Below are 18,843 nucleotides of genomic sequence, written 5' to 3' on the forward strand. Positions count from 1 at the left end.
TGCAAGCACATTCCATCCCCGGTCTTGGAGATATTAATTAAATGGCATAATCATCAGATGAATGCAGATCTGTGCCATTTATAAAGAATGGAAATGACCAAAGCAGGTCACTCAGCACACAAAGGCATTGGGCAAACATTAACACTGTGTTAAAGAAACTGTCGATTTAACAATAGGTTTTATTTCTAAATGTGAACCTCTGGTCAAAAATGAACCTTTATGTGTGCCTTGACCAGCATTCCTATTCTCAAAATTTTGGGTTTCCAGTAGAGATGCACCGAATCCAGGATTTGCTCAGGATTCAGCCTTTTTCAGCAGGATTCGGATTGGGTTGAATCCTTTAGCCCGGTCGAACCGAATCCTAATTTGCATATACAAATGTTTCCCCCTTCCCACCCTAATTTGCATTTGCAAATTAGGATTTGGATTTGGTTCCGTATTCAGACGAATCTTTTGCAAAGGATTCGGGGGTTTGGGCGAATCCAAAATAGTGGATTCGGTGCATCCCTAGTTTCCAGACTGCTGGATCCAATTATGGCCCACAGAAGATATTTATGGGGGTGTGGCTGGGAGGGGGGGAACCTGCCACTTTGGAAAGGTTACTGGGACCCACCACAAATAAAATCATAAACCAAGGGTTCAAATTTTGGGGATGACAGCTATCCTGCCCCCAGTTCCAACACCTATGTCCAGAATAGGTTTCAGAGACAGGTCAGGCAGGTCCATAAGTCTAATATTTGTGTGTATGGGCTCTATTATCCAGAATGCCTGGGGTCCAGGTATGGGGTCTTCTCGTAATACAGAACCGTATGCCTTAAGGCTACATTAAAATATTTATTAACGTATTAAAAAAACAATAGGATCATTTTACTATTAAACGGGATTAATTTTAGCTTATTTATCATCTAGGGTATCTTTTTAATAAGAAATTTGTCCAAATGAAGAATTATTTGGTTAAATAGGACACGAAGGAGGGAATAACATTGCCCTATTTCAGAGCATTCTGGGTAACATGTTTCCATGGGTTTGTGTTGACACAGAAAACCTGTAGCACATGTGGGTATATTACATGCTGAGCAACCAATAACTATAAGTCTGTTGGGACATCATTAGCTGCTTTGCACTCTGTCATCTTCCTTAGCAACAGCCCCCCGCTCCCTTCTACAGGTGATTTCCCTGCGTATAATCTCTAACCGGCAGCTACGATATTTAATATTAACCATATCTGGATGAAAAACTTAAATAAAACTCATCTCTCTCTCTCTCTTTTTCTCTCTACAGGTCCTACTTTCACACTTTACGGCTCATTTATAATATTCACACTGCTATTTCCACAATGCGTTTATTACAAGCCAAGGAGCAAAGTGCAAAAACAGGCACATCGGCCATATTTTTTGAACCTGCACATTGAAGAATAGCCACTGTTTTGAATGTCAGTGTTATGAATGTCAAACATTTCTTACCTAAAGGGATAGGAAATGGCGATATCAACTCTGAGGTCGCTCTGGGTTTTGTTGGCGCAGTCCACGCTGACTCTCAGTTCTCCAGAGTAACCACCACATGTTGCAAATGCAAAGATTGCAAAAAGCTGTAGGATAGAATAGGAACATGTGATAAATGACAAACATAATAAGAAATAAGGAAAGAGATACACCCTTATAATACACTTATTGCATGACCATAGTATTTCCCTCTTAGAACTTAATTTACTTATTGCTTGGATTAAAGGAAAACTATACCCCCCAAATACTGTAGGTCTCTATAAAAAGATATTGCATAAAACAGCTCATATGTTAAATCCTGCTTCATGTAAATAAACCATTTTCATAATAATATACTTTTCTAGTAGTATGTGCCATTGGGTAATCATAAATAGAAAATTGCCATTTTAAAAAATAAGGGCCGCCCCCTGAGATCGTAGGATTCACTGTACTCACAAACATACCAACAAACCATACATGTCAGGTCACATGAGCCAATTAACAGACAGAGTTGTGTCTTTTGCTTCCTCACTTCTTCCTGTTACAGTTAGAGTTGAAGTATTTCTGGTCAGGTGATCTCTGAGACAGCACACAGACCATCACGAAATGGTGGCTCAAGGCAAGAGATGTATAAGGGCAATATTTACTTAAATATATATTCCAGTTTGGTAAGATTCTTTAATATGCCACTTAATATAATATGAACTATCTGTTGCTTAAGTGTTCATTTTGGGGGTATAGTTTTCCTTTAATATTTTTTGGCATGTATTTCAGAGTTGCATGACTGTTTCTCCTGCATATCTAGCATGGCACCATCAACACAAATTTGGTCTGAAGATGCCCCTAACTGAAATTTCCTTCATATTTCCATGCCAACATTTCTCCATATCCCATCATATATCCACAAGTGAGACATCTTCCTAATTGTCCCACTCTGTCTGGTCACGGAGGTATATTCCATTCCTCTGACCATAATGGCCTAAGTGTTGGGAAGCTGGGTCTCAATTCCAGTATATTTCCTCATCATTTTCCCAAGAAACTCAAAATATGTTATTAAGTTTGATAAAATCTTGGGCACAGAGTTCTCAATACAGATAAGACAGTCTTCTGGCTTCTCCACCCAGGGGGAACGCTTGGCAGGCTAATCAGATGGATATTGGTCTTCTCTTTGGCTGCCAAATATTTCAAGATATAGAGCAGTGGTGTTCAGATTTTTTGGGTTCAGGACCTTCTTTTTTTGTAATTCATTGCAACAAGTTTACACCTATATATAATGAAATCATGGTCAGAACAGGCACTGCCCATAATATCGAAGTAGTGATGTGCGGATAGACTTGAAACCAGGCTGGTTCAGGTTGAAATTTAGCCAGCTATTGTGGGTTAGGGTTTGGGTGTAGGTCTTGTTTGGTTCTCTGTGTATTTGATTAGAAATGGATCATAGAATATAGCTTAGGCTTTTTTGTATTTACAACACCATTTGTATCTTTCACTAATACATTTCTTTAGTGTAAAATGACTTTTTAGGTAATTTAATGCTTAATATACTCCTTGAGGGTTTCGATAAGGAACTCTTGGAAATCTTCAGTTGAGTATCTGATCTAAGTGTATTGCTCTTTTTGCCTATAAGTGTATCTCTATAAATGCGGATTTGATCATGTCTAGTGGGGCTCACTTATAAACATTGGGCAAATTTGCACCTGGGCAGTAACCCATAGCAACTAATTAGTGATCAGTTTTTTCAGAAAGGGCAAGTAAAAGCCAAGGCCAAGTAAAACCGTGAAAGCAAACATCTGATTGGTTACCATGGGTTACTGCCCAGGGGCAAATTTGCCCACTGTTTATTAGGGATGCACCGAATCCAGGATTCGTTTCGGGATTCGGCCAGGATTCTGCCTTTTTCAGCAGGATTCCTTCCAAGAATCCTTCTTCCCGGCCGAACCGAATCCGAATCCTAATTTGCATATGCAAATTAAGGGCGAGAGGGAAATCGTGTGACTTTTTGTCACAAAACAAGGAAGTAAAAAATGTTTTTCCCTTCACATCCCTAATTTGCATATGCAAATTAGGATTCGGTTCGGTATTCGGCCGAATCTTTCATGAAGGATTCGGGGGTTCGGACGAATCCAAAATAGTGGATTCGGTGCATCGCTACTGTTTATACTGTAAATGACCCCCAGTACCTCTAGATAGGTCTTTCTTGTCTACTCGAGACATTGCTATCTTATTGTGTGTGCTGATATCTCTTGTTCTTTCTAAATCTCTCTGTCTGGTGTCCATCATGGTGGATGGTTGTGTATCTTGTTCTCTATATAATAATCTGGGTGCTGTTGGTCAGTGCAATAGCCCAACACAACAGTCATATTTTATTTTTGATTTCTTTCCGTGAGTTAGAGGACTAGTCAAACTTTGACCATGTTCCTATGGCTCTCTATATGTCAACTCAATATGGCACACCTTTTGTTTGGTGGAATTCAAGAGAGTTCCTCCAAGTAGCAGCCCACCAAGAACAGTTGTGAACCTCTAGAGAAGACCCCAGGGCACATTGCTTTTTATATGACATATTAGGACCACAGAATGACTAGGTCGAAAGGTTGCTGCATGTGGCCCCTTTAGTCTTCCTTTTATGCCACCGACCAGGCATAAGCCTTGCTATAAATCAAAAGGAACCTCCTGTAGAGAAGACCTTACAGAAGCCGCTGTAGCTATTTTCTAAAGGCTACATTTGCATGTGTTTAACTATCATTTTCCCTTTGAAGTGGATTCATTTGTAGGTCGCCAGTGCAGTAAACAGTTGGTATCATTCACCTTTTCCCTTTCTTCTTTCATTTCATATTAAGTTATCATTGCTGTCATGTCCTGTAAATAATTAATATTCTCTGCAAGAGTATTTATATCCCGGGCTGTGATGATAAGAATCACTGGACTTTTTCAATATTCCACTTTTATCGATATTCACTTTTAGCTCTGCGCCTGGTATAATGTTTCCAGAGGTGAAAAATGAGCCAGACGAATGACACTCTAATTATTTGCAGGCAGTGTTAAAGGGGAAGTAAAGTCTAAAATAGAATAAGGCTAGAAATGCTGTATTTTGTATACTAAACATAAACATGAACTTACGGCACCACAAGCCTAATCAAACAAATGATTTATAGTTACATAGTTACATAGTTACATAGTTACATAGTTACATAGTTAAATCGGGTTGAAAAAAGACAACATCCATACACACACCCCTCCCTACTTTTAATTAAATTCTATATACCCATATCTATACTAACTATAGAGCTTAGTATCACAATAGCCTTTGATATTATGTCTGTCCAAGAAATCATCCAAGTCCCTCTTATAGTCATTAACTGAATCAGCATCACAACATCACCCGGCAGTGCATTCCACAACCTCACTGTCCTGACTGTGATGAACCCCCTACGTTGCTTCAAATGAAAGTTCTTTTCTTCTAGTCTAAAGGGGAGGCCTCTGGTACGGTGACCCACTTTATGGGTAAAAAGGTCCCCTGCTATTTGTCTATAATGTCCTCTAATGTACTTGTAAAGTGTAATCATGTCCCCACGCAAGCGCCTTTTTTCCAGAGAAAACAACCCCAACCTTGACAGTCTCCCCTCATAATTTAACTCTTCCCTCCCTCTAACCAGTTTAGTTGCACTTAGTCTCTGCACTCTCTCCAGCTCATTTATATCCCTCTTAAGGACTGGAGTCCAAAACTGCCCCCATACTCCAGATGAGGCCTCACCAGGGACCTATAAAGAGGCAGAATTATGTTTTCATCCCTTGAGTTAATGCCCTTTTTTATGCAAGACAGAACTTTATTTGCTTTAGTAGCCACAGAATGACACTGCCCAGAATTAGACAACTTGTTATCTACAAAGACCCCAAGATCCTTCTCATTTAAGGAAACTCCCAACACACTGCCATTTAGTGTATAACTTGCATTTATAATATTTTTGCCAAAGTGCATAACCTGCATTTATCAACATTGAACCTCATTTTCCAGTTTGCTGCCCAGTTTTCCAGTTTAGACAAATCACTGTGCAAAGTGGCAGCATCCTGCATGGAACCTATAGTTCTGCACAATTTAGTCTCATCTGCACAAATAGAAACAGTACTTTCAATGGCCACCTCCAGGTCATTAATAAACAAGTTGAAAAGCAAGGGACCTAGTACAGAGCCCTGCGGTACTCCACTAACAACACTGGTCCAATTAGAAAATGTTCCATTTACCACCACTCTTTGTAGTCTATCTTTTAGCCAGTTCTCTATCCAGGTACAAATACTATGTTCCAGGCCAACATTCCTTAATTTAACCAGTAACCTTTTGTGTGGCACTGTATCAAATGCTTTAGCAAAATCTAAGTAAATCACATCCACTGCCATCCCAGAATCGAGGTCTCTACTTACCTTCTCATAAAAAGAAATTAAGTTAGTCTGGCAAGATCTGGCAAGATCTATTACGCATAAAACCATGCTGGCACAAACTCATAGTATTATGAGTTGCTATGAAGTCCAGTATCTTATCCTTTATTAACCCTTCGAAAAGCCACGGAAATGACGCCCATAGACTTGTATGGCTTCGCTCTTAAAAAAAAAATGACGTGCATTAAAAAAATGTTGACACCCATAGACTTTAATGGGTGTCAACGTCATTTCACCTGCGGGGGCGAATTTTTGGCGAAACTAAACGGGTCAAATTTGCCCAACCGTACGTAGGAGGGGTAGAAAATGTTGGAGGAGGTATGAGATTACGAACATCCCAGAAGGATTGGGGGAGGAGAAAAAGGCAAGGAAATATACGTTTGGGGGTGGGTTCTGGGAAGATCGGAGGTAAGGCCAGGGGCTGAACTTTAGAGTATAAAGCTGGACAAAGAGGCAAAGATCCGATTGTTTGAATCCTCGAATGATCGGACTTCCCCATCTCCCGACCTGCCATTAACCATTCCAATCAAATATAGTAGTAAAATCAGCAGAAGTTCTGCCCCTGACAGCAATCGTACAAAAGTTTATGTTCGACAAAGCTGGTGACAGTCTCCCACTGAAAATCGTAAGATCGGCAATACACACAGAGATATTATCGGCAGCCGACAGAAATCTTTTAACCTGTCCGATCGACCAAACGACCGATCTACGTGGGACAAAAAATGACGGGACTCTCCACACACAGTCCCAAAATCGTACAAATCCTCGATTCATACGATCGGATCTTTGCATCTATTGCCAGCTTTACAGATTCACCAGCAACTACATTGCCAGTAAAATTTTTAAAACAGGCCGGTAGGAAAGAAAAGGTGTCAACTGTGCCTGGAAGTGATGTCACATCAGGGTATATTATGATAAGATTCTTTATTTGCCACATGCATAGTAATACAGGTAGAACATGCAGTGAAATGCATCCTGATCCACTTTTTTAGACTGTGCAAAATTAAAAACATACTAGTTAAATACCTCAACTAGTACAAAAGGATTACCATAAAAATAAGAATTCTAAGAAAAATTTGAAATGAAGTATAGCAGCAGAGCAGATGTAGTGCAAGAGGAACCATGTTATTTACATAAGTGACAATGAGTGAAGATTGTATTAACATAGAAATATAAAAAACAGCACAGCAGTGCGATACAGTACACAAAATAACCATGTTACATGAGATGACGGTGAAATAAATGTAAATGGACTGTACTATGAGAAAATAAACAAAAGAAACGGTGCAGTAACAGTACACAGTAGTGTTATAACCATCACCGGCCATGTCGGTAAAATACCAGCCAGGTAGCAACCATAACTGTGGGTGTTACGGTAGCCATGTTTCTGTAAAGCAGAGAATGTTACAATCCCTCATGTCACATTGGAAAGTAACTTTTGCTCTTAATTCATCCAGTTTGTTTTCCAGGGACTGGACATTAGACAGCAGGATACTGGGCAGTGATGGTCGATGTGCTTGTTGTCTGTTTTGGAGGCAGCCGCATTTACCACGCCGTTTCTTTGTTCGTCGATGCAGGTCAGCCTCTCGTGTATTGTTGTTGTCTGGGTCGCAGAGGATCTTGGCTGGCCACGACCTTACCTCCCAACTGTCCCGTTTTTAGAGGGACAGACCCTCTTTTGACAGCTCAACCTGCAGTGCCTCATCCTTAAAAGTTTCTAACTTAATTGGCTTTTGGCAGAGAGCCCAGAACAGCCACAGCAGAAGATAAGATACTTTTGTAACAACTTCAAGATAAGGAAATAAGTAATTGCAATAATATAAGATAACAGGTCTCCTGGGAAACATTAGACTTACAGCTTAAAGGGCAATTCACCTTCATTAGCAAAGCTGTAATAACTGGAAAAAAAACCCACAGAAATATGTTTAAACTATCAAAACCTGCCAAATTTTGTAAAATGAACATGGTAATTAGGAGGTGTAGCCAAATAAATGGGCGTGGTAAAAAATCGCCAACTTTTTTGTTCCTCCTTTTCCCCCCAAAATTATGTTGGGAGGTATGTACGACGAGATATGATTAAAAGTGTATTACGTGTGAAAGTTGTTTCCCAATTTCCAGAAGTGTCTTTCTGTCATCAGGATTATGTACGTGTGTTGACAATGACAGAAGTTATGAAATAAACTAAAAAAATGCTGAGCAGTCAGGACGTAGCCGTGCTCGGATCTCCTGAGCATTTAACCACCTGTGCGGTTGACCCAGACACTTGCTGTCCCTTTCGTGTCTTCCTGGCGTTTAGGCACTTCGGAGCCGCATTTGAGGTTGGCCCACTGCTCGGACTCACTTTTACTTGACTCCCTGGCTTTCGTTCTGTTGTAGGCCGTTTCTGTAACTCGGGATTTCTAGTAGCTAGAGTGCTTGTTTTGGTCCCAGCTTGTGGCGGGTGTTTCCTGGGCTATATCTTGCTGTTTTCCGGGCGCTGGGTCTTCCTTACTGGCTGGATGGGTGCAGATTGTAGTTGGACCCCCGGGAGTGCTGGTGAAACACGTCCACACACCGTTTCTGCCTGAATCCCAATTGCTTTGTAATTATAAACGACCCAATGCAGAACTTATTAGCTCATGAACAGGGATCTCTATACAGTTATGGGATTCCCTTTTAATCAAATAATCCTTTTTCTTTGTAATAATAAAACAGCAACTTGTACCAGGGTCGGACTGGGCTGGCGGGACACTAGGAAAAAACCTGGTGGCCTTGGCCCTCATGGGCCCCCCTCCGGCCCAGACCCACGCCCCAAATCGGCTGGCCCTCATAAAAATAACAATACAGGTATAGGATCCCTTATCCGGAAACCCGATATCCAGAAAGCTCTGAATTACGGAATGGCTGTCTCCCATTGACTCCATTTTATCCAAATAATCCAAAATTTTAAAAATTATTTCCTTTTTCTCTGTAATAATAAAACAGTAGCTTGTACTTGATCCCAACTAAGATATAATTAATCCCTATTGGAGGCAAAACCAGCCTACTGGGTTTATTTAATGTTTAAATTAATTTCTAGTAGATTTAAAGCATGAAGACCCGAATTATGGAAAGATCAGTTATCCGGAAAACCCCAGGTCCCAAACATTCTGGATAATAGGTCCCATACCTGTATTTGGTGTGGCGTGCCAGCAATTGCGCATGTGCACAGGGGGCCCGGAAGTTTGGAACCCGGTGGGTCCCCAATGTTCCAGTTGACCCTGCCTTGTACTTGATCCCAACTAATATATAATTAATAATAATAATCAAAAATAATCCTATTGAGTTTATCTAATGCTTAAATATTTTTTTAGCAGACAAATTATGGTGATCTAAATTACAGAAAGATTCCTTATCCCAGGTCTGGAGCATTCTGAACAGCAGGTCCAAAATCTGTACTATCTAAACTATGTGTCCCTTCCATTGATACCCATTTTTCTACACTTTGTTCTACACTTTCGTCAGGAACCAATAATTATAGCAAAGAGCCCTAATGACATATCTATCCACAGCCTTTGGACCATTGCTTGGCAGAATTCCCTTTTCTGGAATAACATTTCCGCTATCTGACAAAAAAAAAAAAACCCCAAACCCAAAAAGCTTCTACAGAATAATAGTATTGCAATAACAGAACTCACCACTGTCTCCTAATCTCTTATATAACATTTCTAGAAATACTGTACATTTATCAGCAGTTGAAAATAGAGTTCACTTTGGAAACATTTTCCCTGAACTGTAGTGAACTCTATTTAGACTTTTTGTTAAAGGGATACTGTCATGGGAAAAAATTTTTTTTTTTCAAAATGAACCAGTTAATAGTGCTGCTCCAGCAGAATTCTGCACTGAAATCCATTCCTCAAAAGAGCAAACAGATTTTTTTATATTCAATTTTGAAATCTGACATGGGGCTAGACATTTTGTCAATTTCCCAGCTGCCGCTGGTCATGTGACTTGTGCGTGCACTTTAGGAGAGAAATGCTTTCTGGCAGGCTGCTGTTTTTCCTTCTCAATGTAACTGAATGTGTCTCAGTGGGATATGGGTTTTTACTATTGAGTGTTGTTCTTAGATCTACCAGGCAGCTGTTATCTTGTGTTAGGGATCTGCTATCTGGTTACCTTCCCATTGTTCTTTTGTTTGGCTGCTGGGGGGGAAAGGGAGGGGGGTGATATCACTCCAACTTGCAGTACAGCAGTAAAGAGTGATTGAAGTTTATCAGAGCACAAGTCACATGACTTGGGGCAGCTGGGAAATTGACAATATGTCTAGCCCCATGTCAGATTTCAAAATTGAATATAAAAAAATCTGTTTGCTCTTTTGAGAAATGGATTTCAGTGCAGAATTCTGCTGGAGCAGCACTATTAACTGATTCATTTTGAAAAAGAATTTTTTTTTTCCCATGACAGTATCCCTTTAAATACAACCCAAAATATCTGAAAACCTCTGAACTAGACTATGGGTTTATTCCCCTTAATATTTTGGATTCTTCTTACTTCTCACCCTTTTACGAGCACCAAGTTCTGCTAATACTTTTGATATTTCTGTGTTCAACTTTGTATAGGTTTCACACTTTGCTCAGTGTTGTAAGCAATACTCAATCTACCGAGGTATCAGATTTGTTCTTGCACCCAGTTTGATGTCTTCCTGGGAATGATCTCTCCTATAGGTGGGAAGAAAGCAGATACAAACCCTTTCAAATGATTGAACTTGATGAACTGGTGAATCTTTTCCAACTTTAACTTCTTTGATATCATGCTTTTAAATAAGCAACACAATAACCGTGCTGGAATGTTCAATCAGTTCTGCACAATGCTGCTTTACCTATTACAGGTATGGGAACTGCTCTCTGGAAACTCGTTATCCAGAAAGCTCTGAATTACGTGAAGGCCGTATCCCATAGCCTCCATTTTATCATAATAATCCTAATTTTTAAAAATGAGATCTGTTTTCTCTGTAATAATAAAACCATACCTTGTTCTTGATCCCGGCTAAGGATATACTGTAATTAATCCTTATTGGGAGCAAAACCAGCCCATTGGGTTTATTTAATATTTAAAGAATTTTTAAGTAGACTTAAGGGTTGAAGATCTGTCTTCCAGAAAACCCCAGGTCACGAGCATTCTGGATAACAGGTGCCATACCTGTATTACAGAAAGATAGCGATGATAACATATAATATAATATATTTAGCATCACACTTCCCTATAGAATTCATTATCAATTAGTAACCAATCATTTAATATCAAGCTCATATTAGGCTGAATGTGCCCAAGACCTAGGGTTCGGTTAGAGGTTTGTGTTGCTTTGATACATATTGTGCTTTATTCAGTATCATTAAATCTGTGATGTACAAATCACTGTTGTGAAGGCAAAGATATTACACCCATAAATATAAGAACCAGAGGTCTGACGTCCACAGTTAAATGCCCGACCGATTCTTTATATTTTCCTCTTTCACCGTTGTTGGATGAGATTTTATTTCAGGTGTTTTTTTAATCGTTTATACATTTTAAATGAGGAGTTAGTGGATTCTCCTTAATATAAAGTAAAGCAAAGGGCTTTATTTAATAAATTAGTCTTATCCCTGTTCCCACTGTTGGCTTTACTGGGAAGCTTTTTTATCTGCCCAATGCTTTGTGGGTGGACTGTTTATTTATGTAATTGAAATATTAATATGTGTTGAATTTACTGTCCTGCACAATTGTATTTCTGAGACAATTTGCAATTTGCTCTTTTGGGTTTTTTTAAGCAGCTCTTCAGTTTGCAATGTCAGCAATCTTGTTGCCAGGGTCCAAATTGCCCTAGCAACCATGTATTGATTTCAATAAGAAATATGAATAGGAGAGGCCTGAATAGAAAGATGAGTAATAAAAATTAGCACTAACAATACATTTGTTTTTCAGATGGGGTCAGTGACCCCCTTTTGAAAGCTGGAAAGAGTCAGAAGAAGAAGGCAAATAATTTAAAGGAGAAATAAAGGTTAAAATAAGCCTTAAAGGTCCACCTAAATATACCAGTAAACCCTCAAAGAGTCCTCTGTCAAAAGAAACACCACATTTCTTTCCTTCTATTGTGTACTCATGGGCTTCTGTATCAGACTTCCTGTTTTCAGTTTAAACCTCCAGGGCTAGGGCTTGAGCATGCTCAGTTTGCTCCTCTTCCCCTCCCTTCCCTGCTGTAATCTAAGCCCAGAGCTATGAATGAGCAGGAAGAGACTCAGGCAGGAAGTGATGTCACACCAAGCTAATACTGCAGCTGCTATCCTAAACAAACAGAGAGCTTCTAGAGCTTTTTACTCAGGTATGGTGAAAATTCTACAGAATAAATATAGCGTTCTAGCTTGCACTATTACAGCTAATTTATTGGCAATAAAATGCCTCTTTAGCTTTCCTTCTCCTTTAAAAGCTATACAAAAGAAATACTGAAGACCAATTTGAAGTTTCTTAGAATTGGCCATTCTATAGCATATTAAACGTTATCTTAAAGGTTAATAATCCCTTCTCAATGTTCATCAGACTTGCATGGAACACAGGGATGTCCTATTCAACCATGATGGGACCCCCAACACTATAGCTAAATAATGATGTCTGGGGATGGAGCTAAAACATTTTATCCAGGTCAATGGATGTAGTAGATGTGGCCAAGTCAGTTTCTGGCTGGAACTTAATCAGCTGCAATTTCAACAAACCCAAGGATTAAGCAATTGCTTATAGGACGTTATGCAGAAAAATACCTTGATATTGCTTTGTAATTTCCAACCATATAATCCCTAAGTGATGAGATGCTTTTCTTTCTTTGCCGCAGAGGGAAGGACAACATACACTGTCCCAGGGGCACAACTTCCAGCTCATAGTGGGGAAATCACATGATATGTATGGACCAGTTATATCTGTATATATATAATGAAATGCAAGAGAATGAGAGGATCCAAAACGTATCTGGTTTAATGGAGTAACTGTATAACTGATAATAGCTACAGGTAGTTTGCAACAGTCTGAAGCTCTAAATGAGATGCATCATATACAGGTGGAGCTGCCCACATCTGTCAAACACACAACACATGGAACAACTTTCATTTTACTTTGCCAAATGCACATTTAACAGTGGTTCTACAGTATCTAGAGGCATTAAAGGAGAAGGAAAGGCTAAAATGAAGTAAGCTATATCAGACAGGTCTATATAAATACACCAGTAAACCCTCAAAGTAATGCTGCTCTGAGTCCTTTGTCAAAAGAAATACCACATTTCTTTCCTTCTATTGTGTACTCATGGGCTTCTGTATCAGACTTCCTGTTTTCAGCTTAAACCTCCAGGGCTAGGGCTTGAGCATGCTCAGTTTGCTCCTCTCCTCTCTCCCTCCTCCCATCCCTGCTGTAATCTGAGCTCAGAGCTGTAAGTGAGCAAGGAGAGACTCAGGCAGGAAGTGATGTCACACCAAGTTTACAGTATATGGCAGCTTCTATACTAAACAAACAGAGACAGTGTCTAGAGCTGTTTACTCAGTTATGGTAAAGCATTCTGCAGAATTAATATAGTGTTCTAGCTTGCACTAATGTGGCTAATCTGTTGGCAATAAACTGTCTTGGAGCTTTCCTTCTCCTTTAACCTTAAAAACAAACAAACAAACAGATACAAGTAAGGTATTAGGGCTAGTGATAGGAGTACAATTATGGGATCTGTTGTCCTTAAACCCGTTATCCATAAAGCTCAGAATGGCCTTTTCCAAATAATCCAAATTTTTAATGATGATTTCTTATTTGTCTGTAATAATAAAACAGTACTGTCAGGACCGGTTTTCCAGAACCAACACTAAGGTCTCAGTCACGGCTCACGATTTTGCGTCCTTTGCTACTCAAACTTAAACTGAAAGGATCAAGGTGAGGGTTCTGGACAGCCAAGGGAACCAGATCGGATGACTGGAGGTACGGAGAAAGAATAGGCGTAGTACTAAAACAGGCTGGGTCAAGACCAACAGTAAGAGCATTACAGGATCTGGAAACAAGAGCAGGAGAAACAGGCCGAGGTCAATACCAATCAGTAAGTGCAGTACAGAGTCAGGATCTGGAAGAGTGATCAGTAACAGGCAAGGGTCAATACATGCAGCAATACAGAGGGGGTCAAGGACAGGCAAGGTTCAAGGAACAGTAGAACAGACAAGAAGCGCACCCAGGAACTATCAGGAATAGACCTATGCTGGGCAGAGAACAGTGATGAGCAAATTTATTCACCAGCCATGGATTTGCGGCGAAATTACAAATTTCGCCATGTGCGAATTCTTTTGTGAAACGGAAAATTTTACAGCGAAAAAATGCCCATAAGAAAAAAATGCCCATTGACTTTATTGCATTTGAAGAAAAAAGTCGCCAAAGAAAAAACGCCCACTGACTTTAATGCATTAGGATAAAAAAAGTCACCATGAGAAAAAACGCCCATTGACTTTAATGTATCAGGACAAAAAAAGTTGCTATAAGAAAAAACTGCCATTGACTATTACATTAGGACAAAAAACGGCAATTGACTGTAATGCATTTGGAGTGAGAAAAGTCGTGTCGCGTGCATTAAAAATTGTCTTTGTGTAAAAAATTTAAATATAAAGCAAAACAAAAAGACGCACACGGGCAGCACGTGCCAGACCCAGAAACAGCACACAGCAGAAGGAGCCGAAGAGAGGAGGTGGCTGGGCGTCCCAGCAGGTGAGTATCTTGTACTTGATCCAAACTAAGATATAATTCATCCTATTGGGTTTATTTAATGTTTACATGATTTTTTAGAAGACAAGGTATAAAGATCCAAATTAGAGAAAGATACGTTATCTGGAAAACCTCAGGTCTTGAACATTCTGGATAACAGGTCCCATACCTGTACTGACATTAAATTGTAATCTTGTGAGATACAGGGTGTTTAGGCCACTCACACACAAAGGGTCATTTACTACCTGAAGGACAGGGCACAATCTGTCATCTTTGCACTTTGTACCCTATGAAATTGAAACCTGGGGTCAAGCCCAAAGGACTATGACACCAGGGTCGGACTGGCCCGGCGGGACACCAGGAAAAAACCTGTTGGGCCCGACCCTTAATGGGCACCCGCCAGGCCAGACCCTTCTACAGATCGCATTCAGCGCCATCTGCACATGTGCGTGGGCGCCATTCACGCAGGAGCGCTGAACGGCACAGTCAAGCAGGCGCGGCACACATGCTCAGCACGTCACAGTAGTGGATCGGAGGGGGGTCGGAGGGGGGTCGGAGGTGGGCCCTGGACAGTAGTCCCGGTGGGCCCCGGGCCCCCTAGTTCGACCCTGTGTGACACCCATTCAGGGTGCTCAAACCAAACACAAAAAAGGTGCTGGAGTGTGCGGGTGCAATGCCATTGATTGCCTTGGTATGGCTCCAGCTGGCAGCCAGAAAAAGAAAATACTTCCCGCCCGCCTAATGGCTAAGGCAAAGGAAGTGAAGCATGATTAGGCTAAAGGTGCACATGCATAGCCCCTGCCCAAAAACAAGTCAGGCACCTCCCTCATGAGAGCACAGCAACCCAGCTTTCACTAAGCTTCAGCTTGCCGGCCTAGTCCAGAGGACCAAGTGTTTCTCCTTCCTCACATAGGATCATAAGAAGGGGTTTCTAGCCAAAAGGCCCAGTACTACACTTGATCTTAGCCAAAAGGCAGAGAAGCGACTTTGCACCCTATACTGCAGGTAGAAGAACTTGCCGCAGGTCTCTGCCTGTGTCCTTAAGCTGAGATAATATTGAGATAATTATACTTCTATTTATAGAAGCTTTAGCATGAATTAAGGCAACATGACAACCCCCATAAATATCAATAAGGGCCAATAATTATCCGCCACCCCCTGCTTCTCTGTACATTGCAGGGAAATGAATAGATTGCAGCTGCTTCCGCCTTAAAAAACATTCATCATTCATAAAAGTAACTACCTTCCAGTAATTTCCCATCAGCTCGGGAGTAGAGTCACAAGCAATGAACACATAATAGGATTAATCAATAGTTCCCCTATGTGGCACGTACCACTATTTATATCTATTACTATAACAATAAAAAACAGCCACCTGGCTACACATAATTCTTCCTTATTAACGGTGAGAACAAAATAATGGAATCTGGAAATTCCTTTCATTACAGGGAGTTAATTTCCCAGCAACAGCTGCCAGCGAGAATAGTGGGCTTTTCATGACATTTCTTTCTTCAATTAGTTCTCACTTCTTATTGAGTGCACAAATGTATTAACTCAATGCGCTGAATAGGAGTACATGCATCAAGGCATTAAATTGCTAGCAAATATCGACTCCCTAAATTATATTAAACCACCGCGGCTGTTTTTTTTTTTTAACCCCTGGTTGGAACATGCGGGTTTTCTGGGTAATAAGCTGAAAATTGAAGTTTGTGCTCACTAGGCTGTAATAATGTTAATTTACTGAGTTCTCTGGGGCAGAAAGACTTCCACAACCTAAGTCCTACGTTGATTTGATACCTGTCACCAACCATTTAAAGGGAAAGTTCACTTTCATGGTAATCTAATGCAAGTTGGAATTCATAGCTATAGGCGCATGTGATATGTGCAAGACAAAACCAGGATGCTAAAGTGGTTTAGCTTTACATTAATTTTTAGTATGTTACTGGATGGCTAATTTGGAGTAACTTTTCAATAGGCCTTCATTTTTTTCTTTTTTATAGTTTTTTAATGATTTACATTCTGCTTCTGACTCTTTCCAGCTTTCAAATGGGGGTCACTGACCCAATCTAAAAACAAACTCCCTGCAAGGCTACAAAAGTATTGCTATTATGGATGCACCAAATCCACTATTTGGGATTCCATGTGTCCATGATGGTGGTTGTACATGCTGCCCAGTGGCGCTAACTTCTTTTGAAACAGTGATTTTGCTATAAGGTGTTCCAGTACAATTGTATCTGTCTTTGCTTGGTGTCTGTCCAACTTGGCATTAATGCTATAATCCAATTGCTTGGGTTGGCTATTGCCTAGGGTTGGACTCTCAAGTGTTAATAACGTTGACCCTCTCCAGCGCCTGAGAGCGAGCTCACAACTGCTAATCATCATGTGACATCTAGGGAAACTGTCCCCACCAAGCAAAAAGTAAGACTTATGACAGACAAGACTATGAACAGAAGCAGGGGTGATCCTGGCCCCTCTGCTGCCTGAGCAGGGGGCCACATGGGTCATATCTGTTGTTTTTGAATCTGAGCTGAATGCTGAGGGTCAATTACAAACTCACTGAACAGAAATGTACCATGTGGCCCCCCTTCAAGTCGCTGACTTACTCAGAGTTATAGAGCTGAAAAGCAGGAAGTTGGATTCTGGCTGTTTTATTAAACATCTGTTCACTCCAGCCTTTATATATTACATTTTTGGCTAACTAACTATATTAGAAACATTTTTTATTTTGCACAGCCTATCTATTTATCCAGGTTTTATTTTTACACTGAACTGTTCCTTTAAAGTACCAGGAGCAGCATTTTTGCTGCCCCTGGTACCTAGTGGGGCGCTGCTGCCTGAGGCGACAGCCTCAACTCGCCTCATTGGTGAAGCACCCCTGGACAGAAGAGGACCTAAACATAAAGATACGTACTAAAGGTAAGTTCACAAAGATAAGTAGCAAGTCAATTTTTCTTTGTTCTTATCACCCATGGCAACATTTTATATATAAGAGCACTGGTTCCATGTACTCAAACCAATACTATTAGAGATACCATAGAGCACGGGTCTCCAACCTTTTTACCTGTGAGCCACATTTAAATGTAAAAAGAGTTGGGGAGCAACACAAGCATAAAAAGAATGCCAAATAAAGGACTGTGATTGACTATTTGGTAGTTCCTATGTGGACTGGCAGCCTACAGGAGGCTCTGCTTATGAGTCACTGGTTGAGGATCACTGCCATAGAGGATACCACCATGGGCAGAAAGCTCTAGAAATGCCCTACAGTAGGTCCAGCTTCTTTCTATAGATAACCCAGGAGGACCAAGAGTTTTTAGCAAAGTGCATTGAACCTTTCCAACAGTCCATGTTAGCCTCTAGATGACTGACTGAAGGTAGTTAGAGGTCTCTAACGTCATTGTATTACATTTAGGAGCCAACCTTACATATTAATGACTAGCATAATTAAAATATTTATAGATATATTTTCTATTCATTTGGGGTGAATAGGAATTAAGTAAAATCACTTGTATGAATGAATGTCGTTCCTATATAAGAATAGGAGGCTTTGGCAACGTTTTTTTCCTATGTTTCCCCCATTTACTAGACTTCCTTAGGGTGTTCTGTGTTTTTTTTTCCATTAAGTATCTGGCTGGTGGTGGTGTCAGCCATAATATCAGTAGAAAACTGTCACTTTTATTAAAGGATTGTTTTGTAAAGCTTCTGATCAGCTCTTCCAAGGGTTTTCAAAGTGACCTTTGCCTCCAAGGCCATTATGTAAATGGCGTATTCATAAAATCAAAGCTGACAATAGATTTGTTTTATCAATGAGAGCCCTTAAGCCTTAAGCCATTTTGTAGACCACATATGGAAGGTATGCAAGCATGTCAATGGATCTTGGAAATATAGGACAGCACACGACCTTTTCCATGCAAGCTTTGGATATTATTTTATTCAGTATTATTTCTAGCTGAGGGGTTCTGCCATGGGGTCCAATGTCCTTGATGTGCTAATACCTTCTTGGTTAAATTTAAAGACCAACACATTTATCATGATGACCAGGCGTTGTGGGGATGCTTTCATGACATTTTGGTGGTGGGGTGAAGTTGTGTCCCTGGTGCAGGGAGTGCTGCTTTGTTTTTATACCAGTTTTTTTATAAAGTTTGATTCAGCACTTCCTGTTTGGAGTTCAGCACCCATTATAGGCGAGGTCTTATTGCATATATACATATGTATATTTCTCCCAAGG

General features: G+C 40.3%; 1 protein-coding gene across 2 annotated transcripts in view; it reads right to left on the reverse strand.

The window, feature by feature from the left end:
- synpr.L (synaptoporin L homeolog) overlaps positions 1–18,843 on the reverse strand; it is a 126,132-nt gene that overhangs the window by 25,601 nt on the left and 81,688 nt on the right. For both annotated transcript variants that reach the window (XM_041590929.1, XM_041590930.1), the window contains one exon: positions 1,464–1,588. In XM_041590929.1, coding sequence (XP_041446863.1) covers positions 1,464–1,588 — 125 coding nt within the window. The remainder of the gene's footprint in view (positions 1–1,463; positions 1,589–18,843) is intronic.

The sequence above is a fragment of the Xenopus laevis genome, chromosome 4L (assembly GCF_017654675.1).
Source record: "Xenopus laevis strain J_2021 chromosome 4L, Xenopus_laevis_v10.1, whole genome shotgun sequence".
NCBI lineage: Eukaryota > Metazoa > Chordata > Amphibia > Anura > Pipidae > Xenopus > Xenopus laevis.